Raw genomic sequence first — 22,897 nt, forward strand, 5'->3', positions numbered from 1 at the left:
TGAAACCTTGAATGTATTTCTATTTTTTACATATCACTAATTTTTACGAAAAAAAATTTTAAAAAATAAAAATAAAAAATAAAGATATATCTCTAGTCCCTTATACTTGCACTGGAAGGAAGGAATGATGTACTCTATATGCATTATTGTTTTCATTTATATTAGACTTTCAAGTTTCATCTGCCCTTTTCAATGACAGAGAGACAAGAGTCAAGTATTGATTGTTTGGACATGGCACAGCAAAGGGAGGAAGAGTGGGAACCAGACTTACCTTTGCATGCTGCTTCACCTTTCACTTAACTCTCACTTAAATTATTCCTCAAAATGATCATTTATTAGAATCTCAAATCTTTAAATTAATAATCCATTCAAATTACATTGCTGTAGCTACAAAAATATGTTCACTTACCTACAAATTCTTTCATCAATTCTTCAACTTCTTGTTGTTTTTTTTAAGTTTAATGAAATTTGAACAAATTTAAAATAGTATTAAAACGAATATATCTTACTAGCACCATTCCTTGATATTAATACCAAACTCTTATTACGTTATATCATTTATTGAATAATATATTAATTGAAAAAATGCCTCCATAAATAGTATTGATTAAAAAAAATTTGCTTACTTGTAAAAATAAACTCTATAAACATGAAATGTTGGGGGTCCAGTTTTATGAGACATGTTTTACACATGTGACAATATTAGATGATATCATTTCAGTTAGTATTTCCATTTGATACTCACCTTGGAAACAAAACATTGTGGAAAGTATAACTTACAATCCCATAACCACAAGTTGGACATAGGTTTTAATTTCAAACAGTATGTTTTAATATTTACCAGCCAGGTTACGGCGTCTATTACTTATTATTGGTTAAAACTTTTCTTTAGTATTCTTCATGAACTAAGGGATTTCTTGTTTATTATCAATAAATAAATGAATAAATAAAAATATTTAATATGAATTTTATTTGGTAAAAAATGATCTGGCTATATCTAATAATTGACCGTGGTTAATCAGTCGATCAAATAATTGGCACTCACTTATTATGCAGGTGATAGAAGAGCCAAAACTTCAACAAATATCAACAAATGAACATGGGCTGAAGCATAGTATGCTTTAAGATACTTCGAGATTTTCATAGGTAATTGATGAGTTTTTAGAGAAGAAAGAGGTAAGATTGATAAGCGTTTAATAACTCATGTCAAGTAGTAATTAGTATACCACTTACACAATAGTTGTATCTCTTTCTGCTACAATTACAGATCAGTTCATAAAAATACATACAAGAGGTTTGTATTTTTCATTTTTATTTTCTGTGGTAGAGATTTGGCTCTGATTTTGTTTTCTGATGTTTTCATGAAAAATGTTACCAATAAAATACTATAATTAATACTATTATCTTAATAGTATTTTCAAGTACTTGGAGCTGTAATAGATAGATACAATAAAGATCGTGATTCATGACGCTCCAATGATACAACGTACAATTGATATATGATTTCACTTATCAGTTTATCTCCAATTCTTATCACAGTGGTAGCCTATTCCTTGTGGTTTTATGTTTATTTCATGTTAAGTTGGTGCATTTTGGCCTTTAGGAACACTTTTCACTATCACAAGACAAGTGGATGTTCATTATTGTATTAGATTTTTTGAAGTAGGATTCTAGAGAAAATTTATATGCCACACCATTTTTTCATCAGGCAATTTTACAGTGCAAGTTACATTTATTCAATTAATTTTACATTTCCTTCTTTGTTACTGAATTATTTTTTCTTGTTCTTCTAGAATCATTTAACGGAATAAAGATGGCTGCAGTTGATGACAAGAAACGCCATGGAGGCTCAAAAGTGTCGGCAATTGCAAATATATTCCAGTCAAAACCACAACTAGAAAACCTTAGTCACAGAACAAATGTTGTTTTATCGGATCCCATGAAAGATCCTCCAGCACCGTTGAAAGATTCTCCTACGCAAGTAACCGTTGTACGAACAGAGAGTCACGTTGCTCGATTTAATAATGCAAGGGCTTTATTTGAGAAACTTGGAGAGGAAAACAAGCCGCATCGTCCGTAAGTATAACATCTTCATGATTGTTATTTTTTTATCAGTGTTGCTATTTAAATTATAAAAATTTATATTCAATTCAATGCCAAGATTGCGTATACTTTTTATTATCCTCATCAATCAATTGATTGTTTTTCTTTTCTATATCAGAGTGGATCGAGTAATGAAACCAACAAATTTACACGGACTTCGCTCACGTTCAAGTTCGGCTAATTCTGGTTCCGGTTGTACATCTCCTGCTCGGTCGCCCAGACCTAGGTCACCATCGCCAACAGGTACAAGAGATCATTTAAGTAATTGGAGTGCAAGTGTACCTGCTTTGAATGCAGAGCGTCATTTTGAGAATGGGCATAGTCATGGCCCTGAAGCAGTCGTAGATAGATTAAGACCTAGACCAGGTTTTGGAAGACCTGATAAATTTGAGAAGAATTATGGAAAAGAAAATCGAATGGATGAGAGACCGGAGAAGCCAGAAAAACCAGAGAGGAGATTGAATTCTAAAGAGTTAATTGAGAAGCAAAAAAACTGGACCAGCCATTTCTCTAAAACGAGGCCAAGCAGATATAATTCTGATCCGAATAGATCAATAGTTCAAACTACTTTAAATCAAAGTTTGAACAGGTCTACTGGCGAAAATGCCACCTCAGTATACTCTCCTGGCTTGCCAGCTCATGATAAAGATTCGAGGGGAACAACAGATGTCACTAATAATCTTGCGACAAGATCGGCTAGTTTTTGTTCTACGAGACCATCACCAAATATGTCTCCACCTCCGCCACCCCCTCCAGCCAGAATTTCGTCTACAAATAGCATTTGTTCAGGAATCTCCAGAAAAGAACGACCTGCTAGTGTAGCTGCCATTAGTCCTACTACTCCTGAATTTCTTTCTAGTCCTAAAAGTCCAGAGTATGCAATGGTAAATAAAAATTTTGATGTGTTTTCAAACACTCCTGACTATGCAGTTGTACAGAAGGGTCCAATTGTACAAGCTTCAAAGGTCTCAAGCCTTGCAAGTATGCAAAAAGATCAAGAAACCTCCTTACCTGAATATGCTGTAGTGCAGAAGAATGTATCGGGCAGAGTTGTCCAAAAAAATTCGATGCCCTTAAAAGTTGAAAACGTTGAAGTATCAAAAATTCTTGGACATTTGGATAATAAACATAACACTTTTAAAAGTGGTACAGTTTCCGAAAGTTTTGAGAACCAGTCCAGCGTCAAATCTAATTTAGGTCCAGGGAAAATGCAACAAAATACAAATTATTTTTTAACTGACAGCTCAGGTTTTGATCAATTGCCTACTCCGGATTATTCTAATTATCCAAACTGTCCATTAAGATCTCCTCCTAAGACATCAGAATGGAAAAATCAATGGCTTGCCAAAAATGAGGAAATTTTAAAAAATGCTGATCTGAATTCACAACCATCGAAAGAAACTTTGAATGAAAGTGTGAAGTATGCAGAAAATCATCGGTCAGATTCAAGACCAAACTGGGCAAAACCAAGCGTTGATACAGTGAAACAAAAGGAAGAAATCAATAGATCTAAAACGGTAGACATATCAAAGTCACCTGATATTGAGCTTCGACCACCTTCAGCTTGCACAGACAGTACTTCATCGGGCATGAGTTCGCCCAGTTCTCCTTCAAAAGACAGTAAAGAAGAAAAAGCTGATAAGGAGGTGCTAGAAAAGAATCAAAAAGGTTAGTCGAAATGCAAGTTCTGAGAGTGAAAAAAAGTGGTTGTGGGCATGCATGAAAATTAACATAGATATATTATATGTTAACACTATTAATGTTTGAAATATCATCAGGTTTATGCTTATTACCTTTTATGCAATGTATGGGATGAGTATTCTTTTAACATTATCAAACTTCATGTGTCTGGAGCTAATAACCCAATTGTATTTGTTCATTATCTGGCAGAGAAAAACGTATCCTCAATTGAAACGTATGATGGCTGTACTATAACTGCATATGAGGATTTGTTGAAACTAACTGTTTTGTTGCAAATAAATTTCACATTTCAGCTTTGCAGTTGTTGCCAGTGGTGTTTGATTATTGAATAATCAGCTGATTTATGACTAACACTTTCTAAGCATTGATTATATCAAATAATCTTAAAACTTGGAGCTCTATAGACAGTACGACTGAGCAACAATATTATGAATGACACCCACGGAGCACTTTAATAAAAATACACAGATCTAAAAATATTTTACATATTTCCTGAGGAGGCTTGGGTTCTTAAATACAGGCTGGGTTATGCTAAATGGCAGTCTGCCAAAACGTTAAAAAGTAAAAGTAAAAGGCATGTCTCTCTCTTCTCCCACCAGACTCGACTGAATTATTTATAGAAGTCAGTATGAACTCTGTTCAGAGACTGTGCACTTGTACCTTTCTATGTTATAATGAGTAAACGAGATATAAAGTTACTAAAAGCGCATTTTGAATTAGACCAATTGGTGTAAACAATGTTTTCCCAACTAATATTCGTACTTAAAATAATATAAAAGCCAATAGTGTTTGCAACAAGTTCAGCACAAAGAGTCAACCCTTCAAAATGGTTTTTCATGCATGATTGGCATGCTAATATTTGTAGAAGAATATAACTCTTAAACGAGGATAATACATATTGTTATTGACAAATGGATAAATATATATATTATCAATGAAACGTAAATCTAAAAAATTAAAATTGACCGTTTCAATATATCAAAATTGAATTTTAATTCACTGTGGTGTTGTGTATTTGTTGTTTAGTCTGTGTTTAAATATATTTTTGGTGGGACGTTTGGCATTCTGGCCACATACACCCACACATGATAAAATACAAGGTTACATTGCCGATCCGTCTAGACGGCACACTTTTTTGCAACCAAATACTTCGAACTAGTTTAGACCATCAAAACTTTCCTTCAAATCATCCGGAGAGATAAAAAGTTTTCCAGAGTTAGTGTATTTAATTAAAATCTGAACAACTAGTGCTATGTGTCTCCGTTTACTTTGTATCGATTGCCGAGGTATGAAAATTGTTTTCCTTGTGTTAGGTCACTATCCCATGGATTTTTAAACAGAACAATGTTTAAATCAGTTACTCAAAATTTTTTCATGAGTGCCCATTCTAAAAGTCATATGTCAATACCTATAACTTACCGGATAATTTATTTCTCTATATTTGGCATTCTATTGAGCATTCAATATCTTAACACAAAGTCTGGTATACGTTGCATGTATTATTCATATTACCACAAAGCTCCTATCTATTTATATTGTTACACTTCTCTTTCATTTCAGGACGTAACAGCTATGACCTAGAAATAGAGGATTCGCATAAACCAACTATATACACGGAGAAAACAGTAGATCATGAATTCAGCCCAGAGAAACCATTTAGTGAAACGGATACAGCGACAGTTATTCGAAGGTCTCATCTTCGAGTGGACTTGCCTGCCGCTGGTTTGGGACAACGCCCACCTTCGGTTGTTAGTTCAGATCAAGAATACCCTCCATTGGAACACAAAGATATACCAATTCCGTCACCATATGCAAAAAGATTACAGCATGCACAAATCTCTGAGTCTACGACACAAAGTAAACAAGGTCATCAATCGAAAGCGCATAATATCGAACAAGGAAAAGGAGGAGCGCCACAACAAGACACGCTTTATAAATTTCAAGAAACAGCAGCTAATCAGAGTTCTTCGTTGCAATCTGCTATATTAAAGTCGCCAAATTTAATCGATAGCCTATCTCAAATTCCGAAACCGGAAATACCATTATATGCTACAAATGATCAATTAAACTTTTCCAAGCAGGAAGCACTGACTGACAACAAGGAAATATCTGACGCAACTAATAGTGTCACAGATCCAAAGTCTATGCAGCATAAAACGGTTAATTTGGAAAAATCCGTGACAAGTACAAATCAATCTCTGAAGGCTTCTACCAATCCAGATAAGAATTATTCAAATGGCACAAAATCAATGACAGACTTCATTAATTCTGCTACTAAGGATAGTTTTAACGAAAACGAAACAATTTCTATCACTACTACAGCTAATACTACTACTACCACTACTACTACTACCAATACCTCTAAGATCAGATCCGATATACATGCTGCAAAAAATTCTAATTTGGAAGGCGCAAATAAGACTTCGAATACGTCAAAAGTCGATGGACTTGGGCAATCACAAACAACATGGGAGCAAGAGAAATTAAAGGCTGATCAAATTGCTGCTACAAAGTTGCAACATATGACTTCAAATAAATTTTTATTGAAATCCCAAGTTGTTGAATCAACTGACAACTACCAGGAGGAACATGTCTCAAGTTCGCATGAAAGTAAATCAACCAGTGATGATAAAGTATCTGAAAGTAGTTTGCAAGAGGACAGCGACTCCAGTGATGCTAAAACCATAACAAATATGGAAAGTCTTTCACCCCATGTGAAGCAGAATATGAACGGCCAAGATGCAACATCAATCAGACCCCGAGCTAGTCAAACAACTCCAGTAACTCCAGACACAATGACTGCAGACGAAGCTGAAAATCTCCTGAGCTCTCGGTGAGTTTAATTTTTGATATTTTGGGTTTTGTTTGGTATTGAGATAATACAGGATCGTTGATTTTTTCATATTAATCTTGCGCAAGGGGACAAAAATTGGTAAATTTATAGTTTAGAACATAAATATGGTACTCAATACTTTATTGTATAAGTCTGCCCCATAATAAATTAATAGTTTCATACATACATAGTTAAGAATATAGTGTTATGTTTATCCATTATGATTGTGCTAGAATGATACAAGCTCTGAATTTTGCAGTTGAAATTGATTTGATAAAATATTGTCACAATAGAATTATTTTGGTTGATTGAAGAAAAAGTGAATTTCAGGAAATTGCAGATTGCATGTTAGATGTAGATAGATGGCTTAAAAATTGGGGATGTGATGTATAAACGGTCTTGTAGTTTTTAAGCTTAAGCTTTAAGCTTAAGTAGTCTAAGCAATTCGTTGTTTTACTTGAAACAAAAAATATCTGCATTTTTCTCGTATAGATATAGAATGAAGTATGTGCATATTTTGTCTTATGAAATTTATTGATTGGACAACCTGTATTATCTATGACATACTAATTTTCAATATTCTGTATAAATTTACAACAATTCTATATTTTCCTTTGCAATATATTCTTCTCATACGCATTTCTTATTAAAAACTATCAACACATTTGCAATCACTAACATACTTCGTGAATAACAAAAGCATGTTACACTTTCTCAAACTCGGAAAGGTGACAAGCAATTTCAAATCAGACTTCTAGAGCTGGCTGTACTCACAATGTATTTGAGAAACATATAATTGTACCCTGCTTATATGGTTTAAAGCAGTCTAATGTCAGAGAAGGTTGCATCGTTACTCTTCAAATATTTAATGAAATGAAAAGACATGACAAAAGGTGTAAAATTATGCGATTCTCAGATGCGCTATTTCATTTTGCGGTATTTTAATATGCTTGTGTATTCAATTGGGCTTGTACCTGTCAATACCTGTCGTGGATCTACAGCATATTGGAAAAGAAAATTAGGTGAGTAAATAAAGTAATTGATTCAAGATGATTTTTATTTGCTACATTTGTTGTTATGAGCTGAAGAATGAATGGTAAAAATAATTAATCAGACAAGGATCGGCTTTGCTATCGGACGAGGAAGCTCAAGAAATAGCCAGACTGTTGTCACCTACAACAACTACTGCAACACCTGGTGATAAAGATAGGGAGGTAGACAGAGACAATGAAAGAGATAGAGAGGAACAAGACAACACCCCAGACTGGCTTTCCGATGTTCTTTCTGCTCCTGATTCCAGCCTAGTTAACAGTACCACTCACGATTACAGGTAAGTCAGTAGCATATGATAATTATTGTAATATTAAGACTTGAATTTCGACCTATAATATTTGGTATAATTCACACGGGTCGCTAAAGTTATGGACACTGCAAAGTAACTTGAGATGAATCCAATCTAAAGACTGCTGGACTTGAATGTCTATAAATACCTTCTCTTTGGCTTTACAGTTTCTTGGGAATTTTACATTGAAAAAGTTGCAGGTTTCACATTTAAATATTATTATTAATAATCATTAGTACTTGTATCTGTTCATACGAATGTCATTATTGTTATTATCATGTACTAAGTATGTGTACAATTTATTGTAATTGATAATTGATGGCCTATGAATCACAACGTTATGACAATTAATCGCCTAGTAAGCATATGACAATGAGTGTACTTTATTACTTTGTGTACGCATATTAGTTTACTTGTCTATCAATGAGTTAAGAATTGTCCGACTTGGTTCTGGTCTGTTCTGGTCGAAAAATATAGTAAAACAAATGGCTTATCAAATCTCATTTTGCATGTGCTACAAGCAGACTTTGGATATTTATTATACAGTGCAGTGTTAGGGTATTCGTATGCAGCTATTTAGAATCTAAACTTCATCATCTATTGATCAGTTATTTTGATATAATACGTACGTGAACATCAGATAAATGATTTAGAAGTTCAAAATTAATATGTCTTCTTACAAAACAATCCAGATGCATTAATGCAATGACGCATAGTTTGTCTAATAGGTCACGAAGTGATCTGACGATAGACTCCTTGACCGAAAGCCAAATAGGCTCAGTGACAGGAAGTGAGAGCGAATTGCTGGGATCTGTCAGCAGCTTGAATGACACGCAAGAAACTAATGATGATACAGAAACTGAACACCAAGACGATTATACACCTGTGCCTGGAAAAATTGTAATTATAAATTAATATTCAGTCATAAAACTTGCATATTTCACTGGGACAAGTCAAATTAATTGTGTTATTTCTCTCTGTTTCTGATTTGTAACAAGATCCTAAAACTTTTAAACTGTTTTTTAAAAAAACTTTTAATAATTAATTATTCGTAACTACTTTCACTCATAGCAATGTTGTGTAATAATTGACTAACTGTATTCGTCAATCCTACAATGATGTACAATTTCTTGTAGATTTTAGTCGAAAATGGAGTACATTATTACGAAGATGGTCACTTTTGGATGGAAGTTGCTGGTCTTCCTGATTCAGACGAAGATGACGAAGATTTACTTCCGACAGTTATACCTGCGAAGAAAACCAATATGAAAGTTTCCTTTGATACAGGGCCAATGCGGGTTTACTCGACACACTCGGTCAATGAGTACGATCGACGCAACGAAGATGTTGACCCTGTTGCTGCAAGTGCAGAGTATGAGCTTGAGAAACGTGTTGAAAAAATGGAGGTAATCTTAATTGTCTAACCACACAAAGCATACAAATGATAATTTTACTATTTCTCGAAGCTATTCAGTTTTTAGACTCGGTGAAAAATTGAATTAATACAAATTTTAGGTTTTCCCAGTTGAGCTAATGAAAGGGCCAGAGGGACTTGGCTTGAGTATAATTGGAATGGGTGTTGGTGCCGATGCAGGCCTTGAAAAACTTGGTATTTTTGTGAAGACGATTACCGAAAAGGGTGCTGCTGCTCGGGAAGGTCGTATTCAGGTTAATGATCAGATTGTTGAGGTGGATGGCAAATCTCTGATTGGTGTGACCCAAGCTTATGCTGCAAGTGTTCTGCGCAATACCTCAGGTCTAGTACGTTTTCTAATTGGCAGAGAACGGGACCCTCGTAATTCTGAAGTGGCCATGCTCATTCGGCAGAGCTTGCAGGCTGACCGGGAGCGCGAAGAAGCCAATGGATCTGCAACAAGGTATATTCTCAGTTTCAAACAATAATAAGTTGATGGCTTCTTTTGTCATGTATCTACTATGTCTTTTGTAATCATACAATCTTATTATGGTGATCTGGTAAACATAGTTATTCTGATAATTTCCGAACGTTTTAATGGACAAAAAAATTTAAGAGTTATGTTGACACTGACATCGAGAGACTGATGTTCATCAATTTTTTCAGCAGTTAAAATCACATGTTTTGCTTTAATTTTACTTCAATATTAACATATCACGTACAGTCCTTAAATACTTTGCTAACTAAAGAAGAATTTGAAACAAATAATAATTTCTTTTCAAACGCCTGAATTAACCCTCCGCTAATGTAACAAATTCCCAATGATGGTTTATCCTTGCTCGCAAATTTATCATGACGACAAAATATGGCCGCTTCAGCATGTGCCTGAGGCCTGCTGAAGCACTGAGGGAAATAATAAATATTAGTTTTGTAATGTGCTGATTTTAGTGCTGTAAGGACAGCTTTCAATTGATGAATATTTTCTTATATACCAGAAGACTAAATTTTTCGGACGGAACTTCGCCGGATAGCCAACGAGTTGGTATGGGTGAAGAAAACTCCTCGATGAGTGGTTTGGGTGGAGGCATACCTGGCTCTCCTACCATGTCATCTTGCTCGGAGGGCGAACCTCCAGCCAGCCCGATTGATGCATATTCGTCACCGGCTAGTCGAAGTCGGTCACCCATCATTAGTTCATCTTTACCATTGCCTTCTACTATTCCAACAACGACGACACAGAGTGATGTAGACAGTCTGCGAATTCTCCTACAGGAGGCATGTATCCCAGTAAAACCTTATATTTATCAATCTTGATATTAGTCGCAACTACTTCGATTTTTCTATAACCGTGATATATACTTATTTTAATGCATAATGTTGATATATTGACTCCACTTAGTATTATTAGAATATAATATGTTTACGTTTATTGTGCTTATGTCTGTCTTGTGTTACCATTTCATAATAACATACATTATTGATGTACATATTCCATTATATTGTCGTGTATTTAGAGTTGATTGTAGCAACTAAGTAAACTATTCATTGTATGTTTATTGAGATTTCAAATCCTTCAACAGTTGCCGTTCAGCTGGTGTTTTTTTTTTTCTTGTACAATTTAATATTTCTAGTACATTCACTATTACTACTTGATTGTAAAAGGTAGGACTGTCAAGGAATATTCCTGTGTAAATATTTTTTCGTCCTCGGAAGTAACTAGGCTAATATGCACGAATTCTAGTTTGGTCAGATACGATCAAAATTACATTAACTTTAAATCAATGTTTCATCATTTATCATCAACCTGTTGTAGTATCGTTTGTTCCTTAATGACTTAGAATTAAATTTTCGGTTCGTTTGTACAGTTCTTAAAATCATAATTCTATCCAAAACGGTTTACCCTGAATCATTTTGTGCAACTGCTCACATATGAATGAGCTTATATGTCGCGACATCAATTGGAAGGAATGTGTAATTTCTTTAGTTGTCTTTATTGTGGATTTATTTGGGGTATTGCTTATGTGTTATGCGTGTGTTTGGATGCTTGCAGAGTCAGTATAAGCTTGCCTTAGCCGACGGAGAGGTGGAAAACCTCAAAACAAAGGTAATCAGGTTTCATTACATTCTAGAATCATCTATCATGATAGATCGCGTTCATTTTCATACATTCGCTCGGTATATAATCCATTTAGATCTCTGTACATGAATTGGCTCGAGGTAAACTCTTCATGAATATTCTGCAGATCATTTAAAGTTGTTCGTAGATTTACCAGCATCATTGCAAATGATAATTTCAATTTAGTGGCTTGTTTTGTTGCATGACCCGATACTCTGTTGTCGATTTTATCATAATTCCTTTCATATAAGCCATGTTTCTCATTGTGTGAAACTTAATTATGCTCATAAAAACCAGTACGGTCATTTATGGTAACATTCGATAATGTAAAGTATTGATAATTAGAAAATGTCTTCATACATATTTGAAGTACTTCCTAGAATGATTTGTACCTGGTTATATATAGGGTTGAAAATGTATGAAATTTAATTGATAAGGAAGCACAGCCTTGGATAAATATTCTTATTTCAAACCAATAATTGACATAATTATACAAATTCTTATTTCAGTAATTTTGCCAGTAGTTAATAACTTGGATTTCAGTGATGAACTTTAGGAAATATGAAAAAATTATTCACTTCGGAATATTTTATCAGTTGGTAGAGCTGGAGAATACTGGAGCAGGGAGCGAAGAATATGCTGCAAAATTACGTGAATCTGGGTTGCGATTACACGAATCGGAGCGTGCTCTGAGTATAGCACGTCAAGATTTAGCATCTGTCCGTGAAATGCTCTCTCAAGCAACAGCTCAAAATGCAACTATTCAACAAAAATATGCACGGGCAAGACGGGCTGCCCGAGAACTCAGAGCTGATGTTATTGCACGAGATGAGTTTTATCAACAGCTTTTACATGAGAAAGATGCAGAGTATAACTCATTAGTGAAATGCCTGAAAGACAGGGTAGGTGTAAATTTATCTTCAATTTTCATTTCCGATGACTTTGCTGTTCGACTTGTATGTCACTATCATGTATGCACTAACTCTTGTTTACAGGTAATAGCATTAGAAATGGAATTGACTGAAACTCAAAGGAGATTCGGACTTCCAGTACGATTGCCATACGATGGTGCAACAGCACGCATTGTAACACCCCAGCCAACAAGACGCCAAATGCCACCTCCACCTTCTGCTGCAAGTTGTCAATTATCAGATACAGAGGTTTCTGATCTTAGCAGTCCTGATGATGGAGACAAAACAGCTACTGTGGAACGCAAACTACCCTTGCCATTACCGGTCAAAGAAGAACTCGATCGAGCTGTGCCAGCTCATCGTCTTCTTGATAATTCAGCAGGTAAAAGTAAAGCTGAACTTGCTAGTCGAGGTGGACTCGCAAATCGTCAACTTCCCAAACGACCTGGTGGTCTCAGCAATAGCAGCTCAGTTAGTACCGTTTCTCCAAAAGTCATTATTTATTATATGTGTAGGTTTTACTTTTGAAAGTTTATTGAATTTTCTCAATGTATCCATATCCTCAGGACTATGGCTTAGATGAGTCTGGTGATAATACAGATGAAGACTTATCTTCAAAGAATACTAGTGCTCATGACGGAATAACTCGTTCTGCTAATGATTTGTCACGACCTTCAAACTTGAGTTCCTATTCGAGCAGCTCATCGATCAGTTCACAAAAAAGTAAGCAACACTTGGAGTCAACTACATCTGTGCGCCAACATAGTACAATTAGCTCGCAAGTTAGAGCTATGACTGAACAAAGCTGGCCCCCTCCACAGAAAGGTATGTAGATATGAAATACGTTTAACAATGGTTGGTTTTCCTGATAGAAAATGGTTTGATGGGTTTGTGTTGTTGTGCCATATTAAAAATGAATAAATTCAACAGGTCTTTCAGGCCCTCCTGCATCATTAGCAGAGCAATTAAAACAAGTCTTAGCTGAAAGAGAGCGCAGGCTAGGTGGAAATGATATCTCATCTTCAAGAGAAAGTTCTGGGGATTTCACGGACTTAAATAATCCTCAGTCCAGTGATCCGACACTTGTGACACATCATTTGGTGGAGGAAATTCGACAGGCTGTGAATGAAGCAAGTCAAAGAGGTAATTTAAAGATTGTTAATCCATAAAATGTCAGAAATACTAGAAAATTGCGGTAGCATTAATATAAATTAATCGTCCGTTATACAATTTTTTAAACATTCTGTTATAGTTAAAAAAGTAGCAGTTCCTCCGCAGAACTTGATTGGTAGTGGGAACGCACCCTGGCACCATCCAGGTGGATCTCCATCAAGTCTTTCGTCAGGAGGTTCTATTAGTCCACCTGGAGCTGATCCGAGTCCATCAAAAACTGGTAGCGCAGGTACTGAGAAACGAATAATTTGATCAACATTTACGACAAAAGTTGTTCATACTTTAAGTAAACTTATTTCAATTTAGATTCAAGTGAAGTTTGGCTTCCTCCTCATCCCAGTGATTTTGGCTTGGGAGATAAAAAAACATCCCACTTTTGGCAAAATGCTCCTATCACTGATTGGTCTAAAGAACAAGTAAGTTATTTTCTGCATGATTTTAAAAATTTATTTTAACAATACATATTAGTTAAGTATTCTGATTGGTATTGGCGGGTGATGATATGACTTTCTGTGAATTACTTCATTGTAGGTGTGCCAATGGTTGTCAGCAATGGGTCTCGAACGTTATGCCCCACGTTTTGTTGATGCTGGAATAGCAGGAGGGGGTCTCTTAAGACTCGAATCACGCGATTTGAAAGCTCTTGGTGTCGCAGGAGAGGAAAAAGCACGACTGAAACGAAAATTGAAAGAATTGCGAGCGCAAGCCGAACGTGAGCGTAAGGAGCGCAAGGAGTTAGAACGGATGCGACGCAAAGCTGAAAAGGCAGCTAAGAAGAAGTAATTGTAGCAGACAGTCCTGATAGAGATTCCTACTTTTATACAACTCAAAAGGCAATAAGGAGAACGAATTTTTAAAATAAATTCTGAATAAAAACTCAGGCAGTCAAACCGGTAATTTTTTTATATAATGATTCAAGATTTATCTTCATTCCATAATGTATAAGTCTCTCTCGCGGCTTGACTATTGTTTATTTTTTGCGAGGCAATTAAAAAAAAAATATATATGAATCATCTGAGTGCTCCACATACAGTTGGATCATAATCGCTTGAATGAAATGAGATGAATGAATGCGTTATTAACTAAAATCTTTGCCTGTGTAACTTTTAAAGTGACATAACTTCTCAAGACTAACTGATTACCTGTTATTATCTTTTAATCGATCAGACCTTTAAAATGTTTTCAGAGAGTATTTAATTTGGTTTTTCATTCTACGGATCTGAAGCACTCTTCACATTGCGAAACATTGTGAAACATTGTACCTTTCATTGACTACTGAAGTATCTTTTTGTATAGCTTCATCATAATCAGACCTCTGGCTTATCAATATTGTCTTACCTACCAGGTATGATAAAAATGGCTACTTAGCGCAGGCACTGAGTACCACGTAAATTAAAGCATCTGTGGAATTAAACGTTATTGATTTTGAGAGTGACCATTTAGACATACTGTTTTAAAATATTAATATTTCATCAGTTTCCTTTACCTGTTGTCATTCATAATAACATTACAGTCATTTAAATATGCAAAAACAGTAACGAGCTATTCGTTATTAGCTCTGCGTATAGTTTACTTTCCAATAAATTTCCAATGATTTTAGGTGGGCGATGAAAAAAAAATAGATGTGTCGTCTGAAGGCAATTATCAAAGAAGATTGCTTATGCTGTTCAGTATTAAAAGTATTAATATTGTGATCATTACGCATCAAACTAAGTACTCAAATCCTATTAAAAATTGATGACACGTAGCACGGCAAAGGTAAAGAAAGTAATTATAGAATGTTACTATGTAACTGATATAATTTAAAGGCATAGAAAGTCAAATAAATTTGGAGCTTGATCCATCAAACACAAATCTAAAAGTTAATGAGTTTCAACCTTCCGGTACGAAATTTAGCCATTGGACAAAATTGTTTAGCTATGATTGGATCATTAATTATATGTAGTCTGAATATATAATACTTCAGATCCAACAACTCATCATTGATTCAATATTTCTGTACATCGACACTGCAATAGTCAGACATGTTTACTGATTTGTATACTCTGATGTTTAAAAAAAGACGTACAAGTTAGCCCATCTATCAATTTGAGTTAAGACTCGTGTGTTCATTTTTAAGCAGCGGCATACTTTCATTACTTTGGATCATACACGGTGCTGGTTGATTCTTCCTTCCAACTAATTTAGGTGGTAGACTCATAACGCATAAATTCTCATTTTTATGAGGCACAAAAAATGCTGTAGCTGCAAAAACCTACATCATAATGGTAGAAAAAGAATAATAGGTACTACTACAATGGATGAATTCACGATTAATGTAAAAAATCGCATCAAAGCAGGAGTACTTTTATAATTGCTTACTTGCATGTAATAAAGTTACATTACTTTTTTCAGCTTCGACAAACAGTAGGATAATCCATTTTTTGGTTGAAACTCTTCAAAAGTGTAAACTGCAAAATTTTTACAGCTTTTTCTATATAATTAGCATGTTGCACTTTATGAAAAAATGGTTATTTTCGTATTTTTGTATTAGTTTACTTTTATTATTAGTGGTTATTGTTATTCAATAACCAGAATTGAACCTGACTACGTGAATTGTTATCGCGTTGGTATGTATGGTATGAAAGCATGTTTCATTGTGTGTACGTACGTATGGTTTGTATGTATGCATTAGTAGTTCAAAAGTGTAATAAAGTAAATGTTTCTTACATTTTTTCGTGACTGTACTTATGTCTTGGAGTTGAGACAGTAAGTAGCACGTTATCGAAATAAACATTTGTTTTTAAATATTTATTTTAATATTTTCACGCATTACCTTATATCACTATTCTATAGCGTATCTACCGTTATAGCTCGATATGTTTGAATTAATAGTTGTCGTTTCACATTATATACACTATCAACGAAGTTTTTTAATACCGACACATTTAATCACATAATTATAGTCTAAAATATGGGCATGACCTATACATTTTCTTCATGGAGTTTTGCTCAAAATGTATTTCATATCAACGACTGGTCATATTTTCAACAATCCAATTATCAAGCTTATATAAGAAACCCTTTTCAATGTGCAGTGTGTCATATAGTCATATATTTTGAAAAACAATATTTCTTCACTACCTTAGGTAACGGGTTGTACCTGTACCATTTTGTACAGTATTTCGATCAGCAAGACTTGCCACTTTTAATAATTGTATTTTCTTATGTTGATTATTTCATCAGATTTTTCGTACATCATCAAAATTCTTTGCTTCTGTAATCATAAAGTTATAACTAGAGCAAAACTGATATATTATGTTTTGTACTTAATTATATGTTGTACAAAAAAATTTCTTGAATGGGTTAATAGACTGTAAATATTTGGTTTTAAGATTAGTTATAGAATTGCTGATTTTATTATTTTAAAACATATCAGACATTAGACAGACACATATTCGAAACTTGTTCTGTGTCATGAAATTCTTACTATGAAATGAGATTACACAATCTGTACAATTTTACCTGTTGTGACTCTCATTTTGTTTTATGCAATTTACATACGAAGAAATGTATACGGATGTGCGTGTACTTATTTATAATAATTCTAAGATTTATGTTCAGCATTACAAAGTGTTTTGAATTTGAGTTTGATTGGTCGATGCTGCGTACTGGACAACGTTTTTAAACTTAAGTGTAAGGTATTAAGAATAACACAGACGGAATAAAACGGCATTATATTAATTGGGAAACACTTTGTATATACATTATATAATAATATCTCTAATTATAAGTATTGACGTTAACGATAAATCTTATGATTTATCGAGGTAAAAGTAAAACATCATAATTGTAGTGTCATAATACTTCATAACATAACATAAGTTAATTAATGCAGGTGTTAACTAAACTTACCAATTTCGTATCAATGCGTTTAAAGTTTGAACCAAGATAATCAGAAAGATTTGTACTATTGCTTTTATTGAACATTTGTTCAAATTACTAAAGAGATGAATTAAGCAAGATCGAAAAGTGCCAAAAATTTTGTGCTATAAGCGTTTCGTATTTATTTACTGAGAATCATAGGTTTTTTCTTCTGAAAACTATTGTATTCCACATCTCGCTACAAATGAGAGACATTTCTTTATCATTTGGATTCTTGTTAATTCAACTCTTTGGCTGAAGATTCTAGATATCAGTAATGTAATAATGGATTCACTACCACCACGTAGCTAAAACTGACTGATTTAAAAATAAGTTTTATAGCTCACTTTTTAATAGAAATTATGTGTGTAACTTTGTAGGTAATACCGAAAATATCACGTGAAAAATATTAGCAGTAGTATGACAGGCGAAACCATTTACAAAAATTGCATGATTTCTGAATATTTTGGTCAGTTTTATGAGATTTAAATTATCGTCAGTAGAATAACGGTAGCAATCTCAGAATTGAAAGGCTGCTTAAAATGATCAGATAACTGGTAATTGCAAGTGTTTTATTATAAAGAAAAAAAAAAAATGAAATATTGTCAAATACTCTAGAAGATTTTAAATAAAAACAGACAATTCGTACACTATAATTGGATGAAAAAATCATTCTATCCTTGATGATTTTAATTTCTAATATGTCAAGTATCTATATTATCTTATACCAAACCATACCAATGACTTCCAGTTATGATCAAGATTTTTTACTCTAAAACAACCCATAGTGCAGCTAAATATACTTACTAGAATGTATGTATTAATTGAGATGAATTTAATCGAGATTCAATGTCCGTGTTTACAGGATATTTATGTATTTTTTATATCTACAATTTTGAAATCATGTAAAATTAGTCAAGTGTAGTACGATGTATCGTAACAAATTAATTTTTTTATGCAGAAACTTGTAAGCGAAGATGATCAGATATCACATGTTATTGTTGTTATCGTAACCAAGGTATATTTGGTTTGTTTGGTCAATAAGTTAACATCACTGGTAGTAAAGCGATTTCTCTTTATGTTTTCATACATTATTTCTTCTACGTGAAACTTATGGATCCCATGCTCAACAAGGCACATTAATTATCCGCATCTGAGTGGCACACTTCAAACTTTCAGCAAAGACATCATAAAAATACTTGTGTTCACTATTGACGCTATAGTTCTGTAAACGGACACACTTATCGTCTATTGAGTTGAATCAATTTCAAATATGCCAGCTATTGTGATCAAGGAATACAGCTGGCGTCAAACAGATGACTCAGTAGTAGTTAGCACACCCCTTTTCGGTAACCCAAAGAATGTGGATTTATTTACTTCAACCAACTATATAAAGGTGATATTACACGTGTCAATCTATTATGTTGTTATCAAATATTTAAAAAAAAATTTTTTATGTCACCACTGTTGCATATATTTTAGATATTAGAAAAACAATTTCAGAAATAAATTTCATATTTGTCGAAGGCCAGCTATCCACCATTCGTCCTGGAGCTCTTTCTCTGGGGTAACATTCTGGAGCACGAAAGCAAATGCATTTTGGACAAAGAACAGGCGAACGTAGTCTTTACTTTAAAAAAAGCAGACTTAGGTTTGATCTGGCCTAGTCTTCTAGAAGATCTGGATAAACATGCTAAAAAAGAACGTAGGACACGGGCCTTGGAGCAAGCTCAAGTAATGGCTGAAGAACGGGCCAAAGCTAGAAGTGGTAAACTACTAAAATTCCAAGTTATTATAACGTAACTTTATTTTTGCGATGCTCAGTACATAACTCAATGGAAATTTTTATTTTCAATAGAGAAAAGACACAAGCTACAGAAACAAGCAGTCAGAGCGCAAATCAACTTAGACACAGCAACGTTAAACAAAATAGACTTGCTACGTGACACAGAGCGTAAACAAGCAATGAACGATTTTGAAGAGTGGAGGTGTACAATGCAGAATCCAATATTGTCGAGTATTGAAGGTGAAGTTCAAGAGAACAGGAAAGCTTATAGGTATAAAGATATTGATAGCATTTAATTTTCAGTGATTGAAAATTATTGTCTGATGAAAAAATTGGTCACTGTCATAAATTTCGTAGTCCACGTATAACACTAATAATTGTAACATCTTTTTTTTTGAAATTCAACATAAGAGTTAGAAATTCATGTTTACTTAGGCCACCATTGAAGTGGTTCAAAGATGAAGCAGGCGAGCTTAAATCTAGAGAAATGACGCAAAAAGAAATTCTTAATCAAGGATTGACTCTCAAAATGGAAAATAGTCCGGCTTTGAAACAACTGGAACAGGCAAGGGTAGAACTCAGTGATATAAATGATACTAGTTTAAATGAATCACGAATTGAAGAAATAAAGCACCATGAATCAAATGTCGCACACTTTACTGGTGGAAGCAGCACAGCACTTCAGGATGTCCAGAAATCTAATGAATCCGATTCATCCAGTTCTTCTGAAGTTTCTGAGTCTGATTGTACAACTGGAGAAACTTCTTCCTTTTCAACGACACAGTCATTCATCAAAGAGATGAATGAAAAGAGATTAAAGAAATTTTATAGTGAAAGAGCCGAGAAAAGTCCGAAACCTGGAAAGCAGATCATAAGGAACGTATTGACGCAAAAAAATTTCAAGGCTAATACAATATTTGATGAACCTAAAAAGGCGATCCCATTACCAAGACAAAATGGAATAATTAACGTCAAGTTTTCTGAACGCACATTTCCAACTCCTGCTAGGGAAAGCCATCAAGTAGAAGAGCAAGAGGTAAACCTGCTTGGTTCGCTGTCCTAAATACATCTCGTTCTCGCAGATATCTAAAGATGATTTGTCTGAATAGAGTTAAAATTAATTATTTATACATGCGTATCGTGCCAGATATCAAACTAACTGTACAAAGATATTGACTCTTTCAAGCTGACAATTAACCATCTCACGCTGACCTTGCGTCATCATTTCATCGTTTCATTGTTTGGAGGGTCATATTAAAGATGCCTTAAAGTGAACAAGGCTTTCTTGAGTACTTGCTTAAGACTTATCAAGTTTTTATAATATCAGGGAGATGTTGGTTGGTTTTAGTGGCTGGAGAAACAGGCGGCAGCAAGACGACAAACAGGTTTCATTCTGGAAGACTTGAGACCAGAAGAATTGGATCCTCAATGGCTTAAGGATAAGGGAGAGTATGTTACCATCAATGTATATTCGAAAATGAAGAGTCAACACTTAAACTTCAGTCATTCAATAAAATGTATATCATCACCAGACAACCCGTCACACACATCTTTGTTATTACAAATTGTCGGGTCAAACAGCATAAATATTAACAAGGTATGAATATTGATAGACCTGGTGTTATTTACAGCGAGTTCTTCAAAGCTGGAAATTACTTGGGGGCAATCAGCGCCTATAGTCATGGAATAAAATTAAGTCCTAAGATGTCATCTTTATACTCAAATAGATCAGCAGCTCATTATGCTCTTGGTAATTACTTCAGATGCACTGAAGATTGCTCTAAGGTTAGTATATTCTACTCAATACATGAACATTATATGTAGATTCCTTTCTTATGATACAGATTTTCGCTGTTATTATTTTAGTAATTATAATAGTTATTCAAATATTACCTTCCATTGTCATAATTTAATATTATCATATTAAGCAGAATGCAATTACAGGCCTTAGAATTGATGGTACCTCATTGCAAAGGAAATTTAGATTCTCGTGCCAAGTGTCATGCTAGGCGTGGAGCGGCACTCTGCAAGTTATCTTCTCCTCAACATGGCATACCAGAGTTGGAAGCGGCTCTTAAACTTGACCCGGAAAATGCGACTATCAAACGTGATCTATTAGCTGCCAAACAATACTTTGATATTCACAAACAGTGAAATGAGAGAAGGACTTACTATTGTTTTCTACATGATGATATGAATACATGCAGTCTACATAGGCCAGACAATGCATTATGCCTAGATCTCAATATTAATATTACGGATATCTACGAAAGAAAACTTCAGCCATAAGTAGGAATTACAATATTCCATATAATAGTATGTATAAAATTTGAACCTCACACATCAATGTGTTTTACATCCAAGTAAGTTTGACCGTAAGGTGTTTTATGTAAACAGGTATTTATGCAATATATTCAGCTCTTTTTTTTTCTAATTTCCTGTACTAAATTTGTATTTTACCCCAGATGATAAAGGCACTCTGATGGTAGTTTGACATTATGTACCCAACGCAACGCTTATATCTAAACTCATGCAAATCATGCACAGTTTTTTCCGTTATATTTTCACTTCACATTCCAAAAAATCCTACATGATTTGTGCTTCAGGACGGAATCTCAAATCTTCCCAAAATTATCAGTAGATATTCCAAGTTTCAGCACGGCCTGGAATGGGGATCTTATGACGCAGCCAGATAAATACAAAGAAAACGTTTCAATGTGACTTTAATAGAAATAGTAAAATATATATTCATACAGTATCACAATCATGCTTTGTAAAATTCGTATCAGTCCATACACTGCATGAACCGTGTATAATACATTAAATAGATATGAATTTGTTGGTAGTGAACAACATGTCCACAGCAAATTTACATTCATTATGAAATATAAAATTACATACAAGTCAGTGTACATAAATTCTACTTATTACCGTATGCGAAGAGAACAACTTGTTAGTATAATTGTAATTTTTATCAATAATATATCAGCATTCTCTACGCTAAATAACAAACATCGTCAATAAAGCTGCATTTAGAGAATGAAATAGAAAAACGATATCGTGACAAAAGTAACCCAAATCTGTGTGCATGTGAGTAATCTGCACATTGTATAACTAATAGGTATCTATGGAAACATCTTGATCTCTAGATATACTAATCCGTTTCAACTCATAAAATATTTACAACAGTTGCAAACTATTTCAAGACGAATGACGATATTGTCGTTGACAATCAAAGATTGCAATCACTAGCAAAATCAGGAATTATTTGCTACTTGATCATACACAGTGGCATAGCGTATGGTTCTCTGCAATAATGGTTTCATAACGGTCAGGTAAATTTTTCTTAATTATGTGCTCAACTTTGAATATAAGTGTGACATTTTCATATATCTTTGGCGCACAGATTGTGTTTTCCTTACAACAGCCTGAGGTCGCTTCGCATCGAAATAAGACTGTTGAAAGTGGGGTGAACCATTCTTCTGTACTTTTGTTTCCTTGTAACAAATCTATGACAGGTATTGAATAGAGTTGTGGACGTTTACACCAGAACCTCTCGACTTGTTTCATGTGTAGATTGAACACCGCCTCACTGTGACTGTTTAATGTAAAAAT

At 34.2% G+C, this 22,897-nt stretch overlaps 2 protein-coding genes across 13 annotated transcripts; both read left to right on the forward strand.

Moving 5' to 3' along the window:
- The first annotated feature begins 1,813 nt into the window (after positions 1 to 1,813).
- Positions 1,814 to 18,152, forward strand: LOC107222031 (neurabin-1). Of its 7 annotated transcripts, XR_006904128.1 has the most exons (18): positions 1,814 to 2,076; positions 2,222 to 3,771; positions 5,365 to 6,637; positions 7,639 to 7,659; positions 7,752 to 7,967; positions 8,696 to 8,879; positions 9,116 to 9,385; positions 9,495 to 9,856; positions 10,389 to 10,668; positions 11,444 to 11,497; positions 12,106 to 12,411; positions 12,505 to 12,891; positions 12,987 to 13,245; positions 13,351 to 13,563; positions 13,673 to 13,822; positions 13,900 to 14,009; positions 14,125 to 14,486; positions 15,194 to 18,152. XR_006904128.1 is itself a non-coding variant. In XM_046738137.1 (17 exons), the coding sequence occupies exons 1-17, from the start codon at positions 1,814 to 1,816 to the stop codon at positions 14,374 to 14,376; spliced, it is 6,150 nt and encodes a 2,049-aa protein (XP_046594093.1). In that variant the 3' UTR covers positions 14,377 to 18,152. The 7 variants fall into 7 exon arrangements, 6 of the variants coding, with proteins under 6 accessions (XP_046594093.1, XP_046594916.1, XP_046595364.1 ...); XM_046738137.1 differs by having other exon boundaries at positions 14,125 to 18,152; XM_046738960.1 differs by having other exon boundaries at positions 10,392 to 10,668; positions 14,125 to 18,152.
- Positions 18,153 to 18,287: 135 nt separating this feature from the next.
- Positions 18,288 to 22,393, forward strand: LOC107221996 (dynein axonemal assembly factor 4-like). 6 transcript variants are annotated; one of them, XR_006902572.1, is made up of 7 exons: positions 18,288 to 18,892; positions 19,024 to 19,264; positions 19,355 to 19,553; positions 19,718 to 20,318; positions 20,631 to 20,799; positions 20,914 to 21,067; positions 21,258 to 21,395. XR_006902572.1 is itself a non-coding variant. In XM_015661189.2 (7 exons), exons 1-7 carry the CDS (start codon positions 18,770 to 18,772, stop codon positions 21,434 to 21,436), a joined length of 1,629 nt encoding a protein of 542 aa, XP_015516675.2. In that variant the 5' UTR covers positions 18,288 to 18,769; the 3' UTR covers positions 21,437 to 22,393. The 6 variants fall into 6 exon arrangements, 3 of the variants coding, with proteins under 3 accessions (XP_015516675.2, XP_046586002.1, XP_046586059.1); XR_006902563.1 differs by having other exon boundaries at positions 21,227 to 21,367; XR_006902591.1 differs by lacking the exon at positions 21,258 to 21,395 and adding an exon at positions 21,214 to 21,245.
- The last annotated feature ends 504 nt before the right edge of the window (positions 22,394 to 22,897 follow it).

This window comes from Neodiprion lecontei, chromosome 1 (genome assembly GCF_021901455.1).
Source record: "Neodiprion lecontei isolate iyNeoLeco1 chromosome 1, iyNeoLeco1.1, whole genome shotgun sequence".
Taxonomy (NCBI): Eukaryota; Metazoa; Arthropoda; class Insecta; order Hymenoptera; family Diprionidae; genus Neodiprion; species Neodiprion lecontei.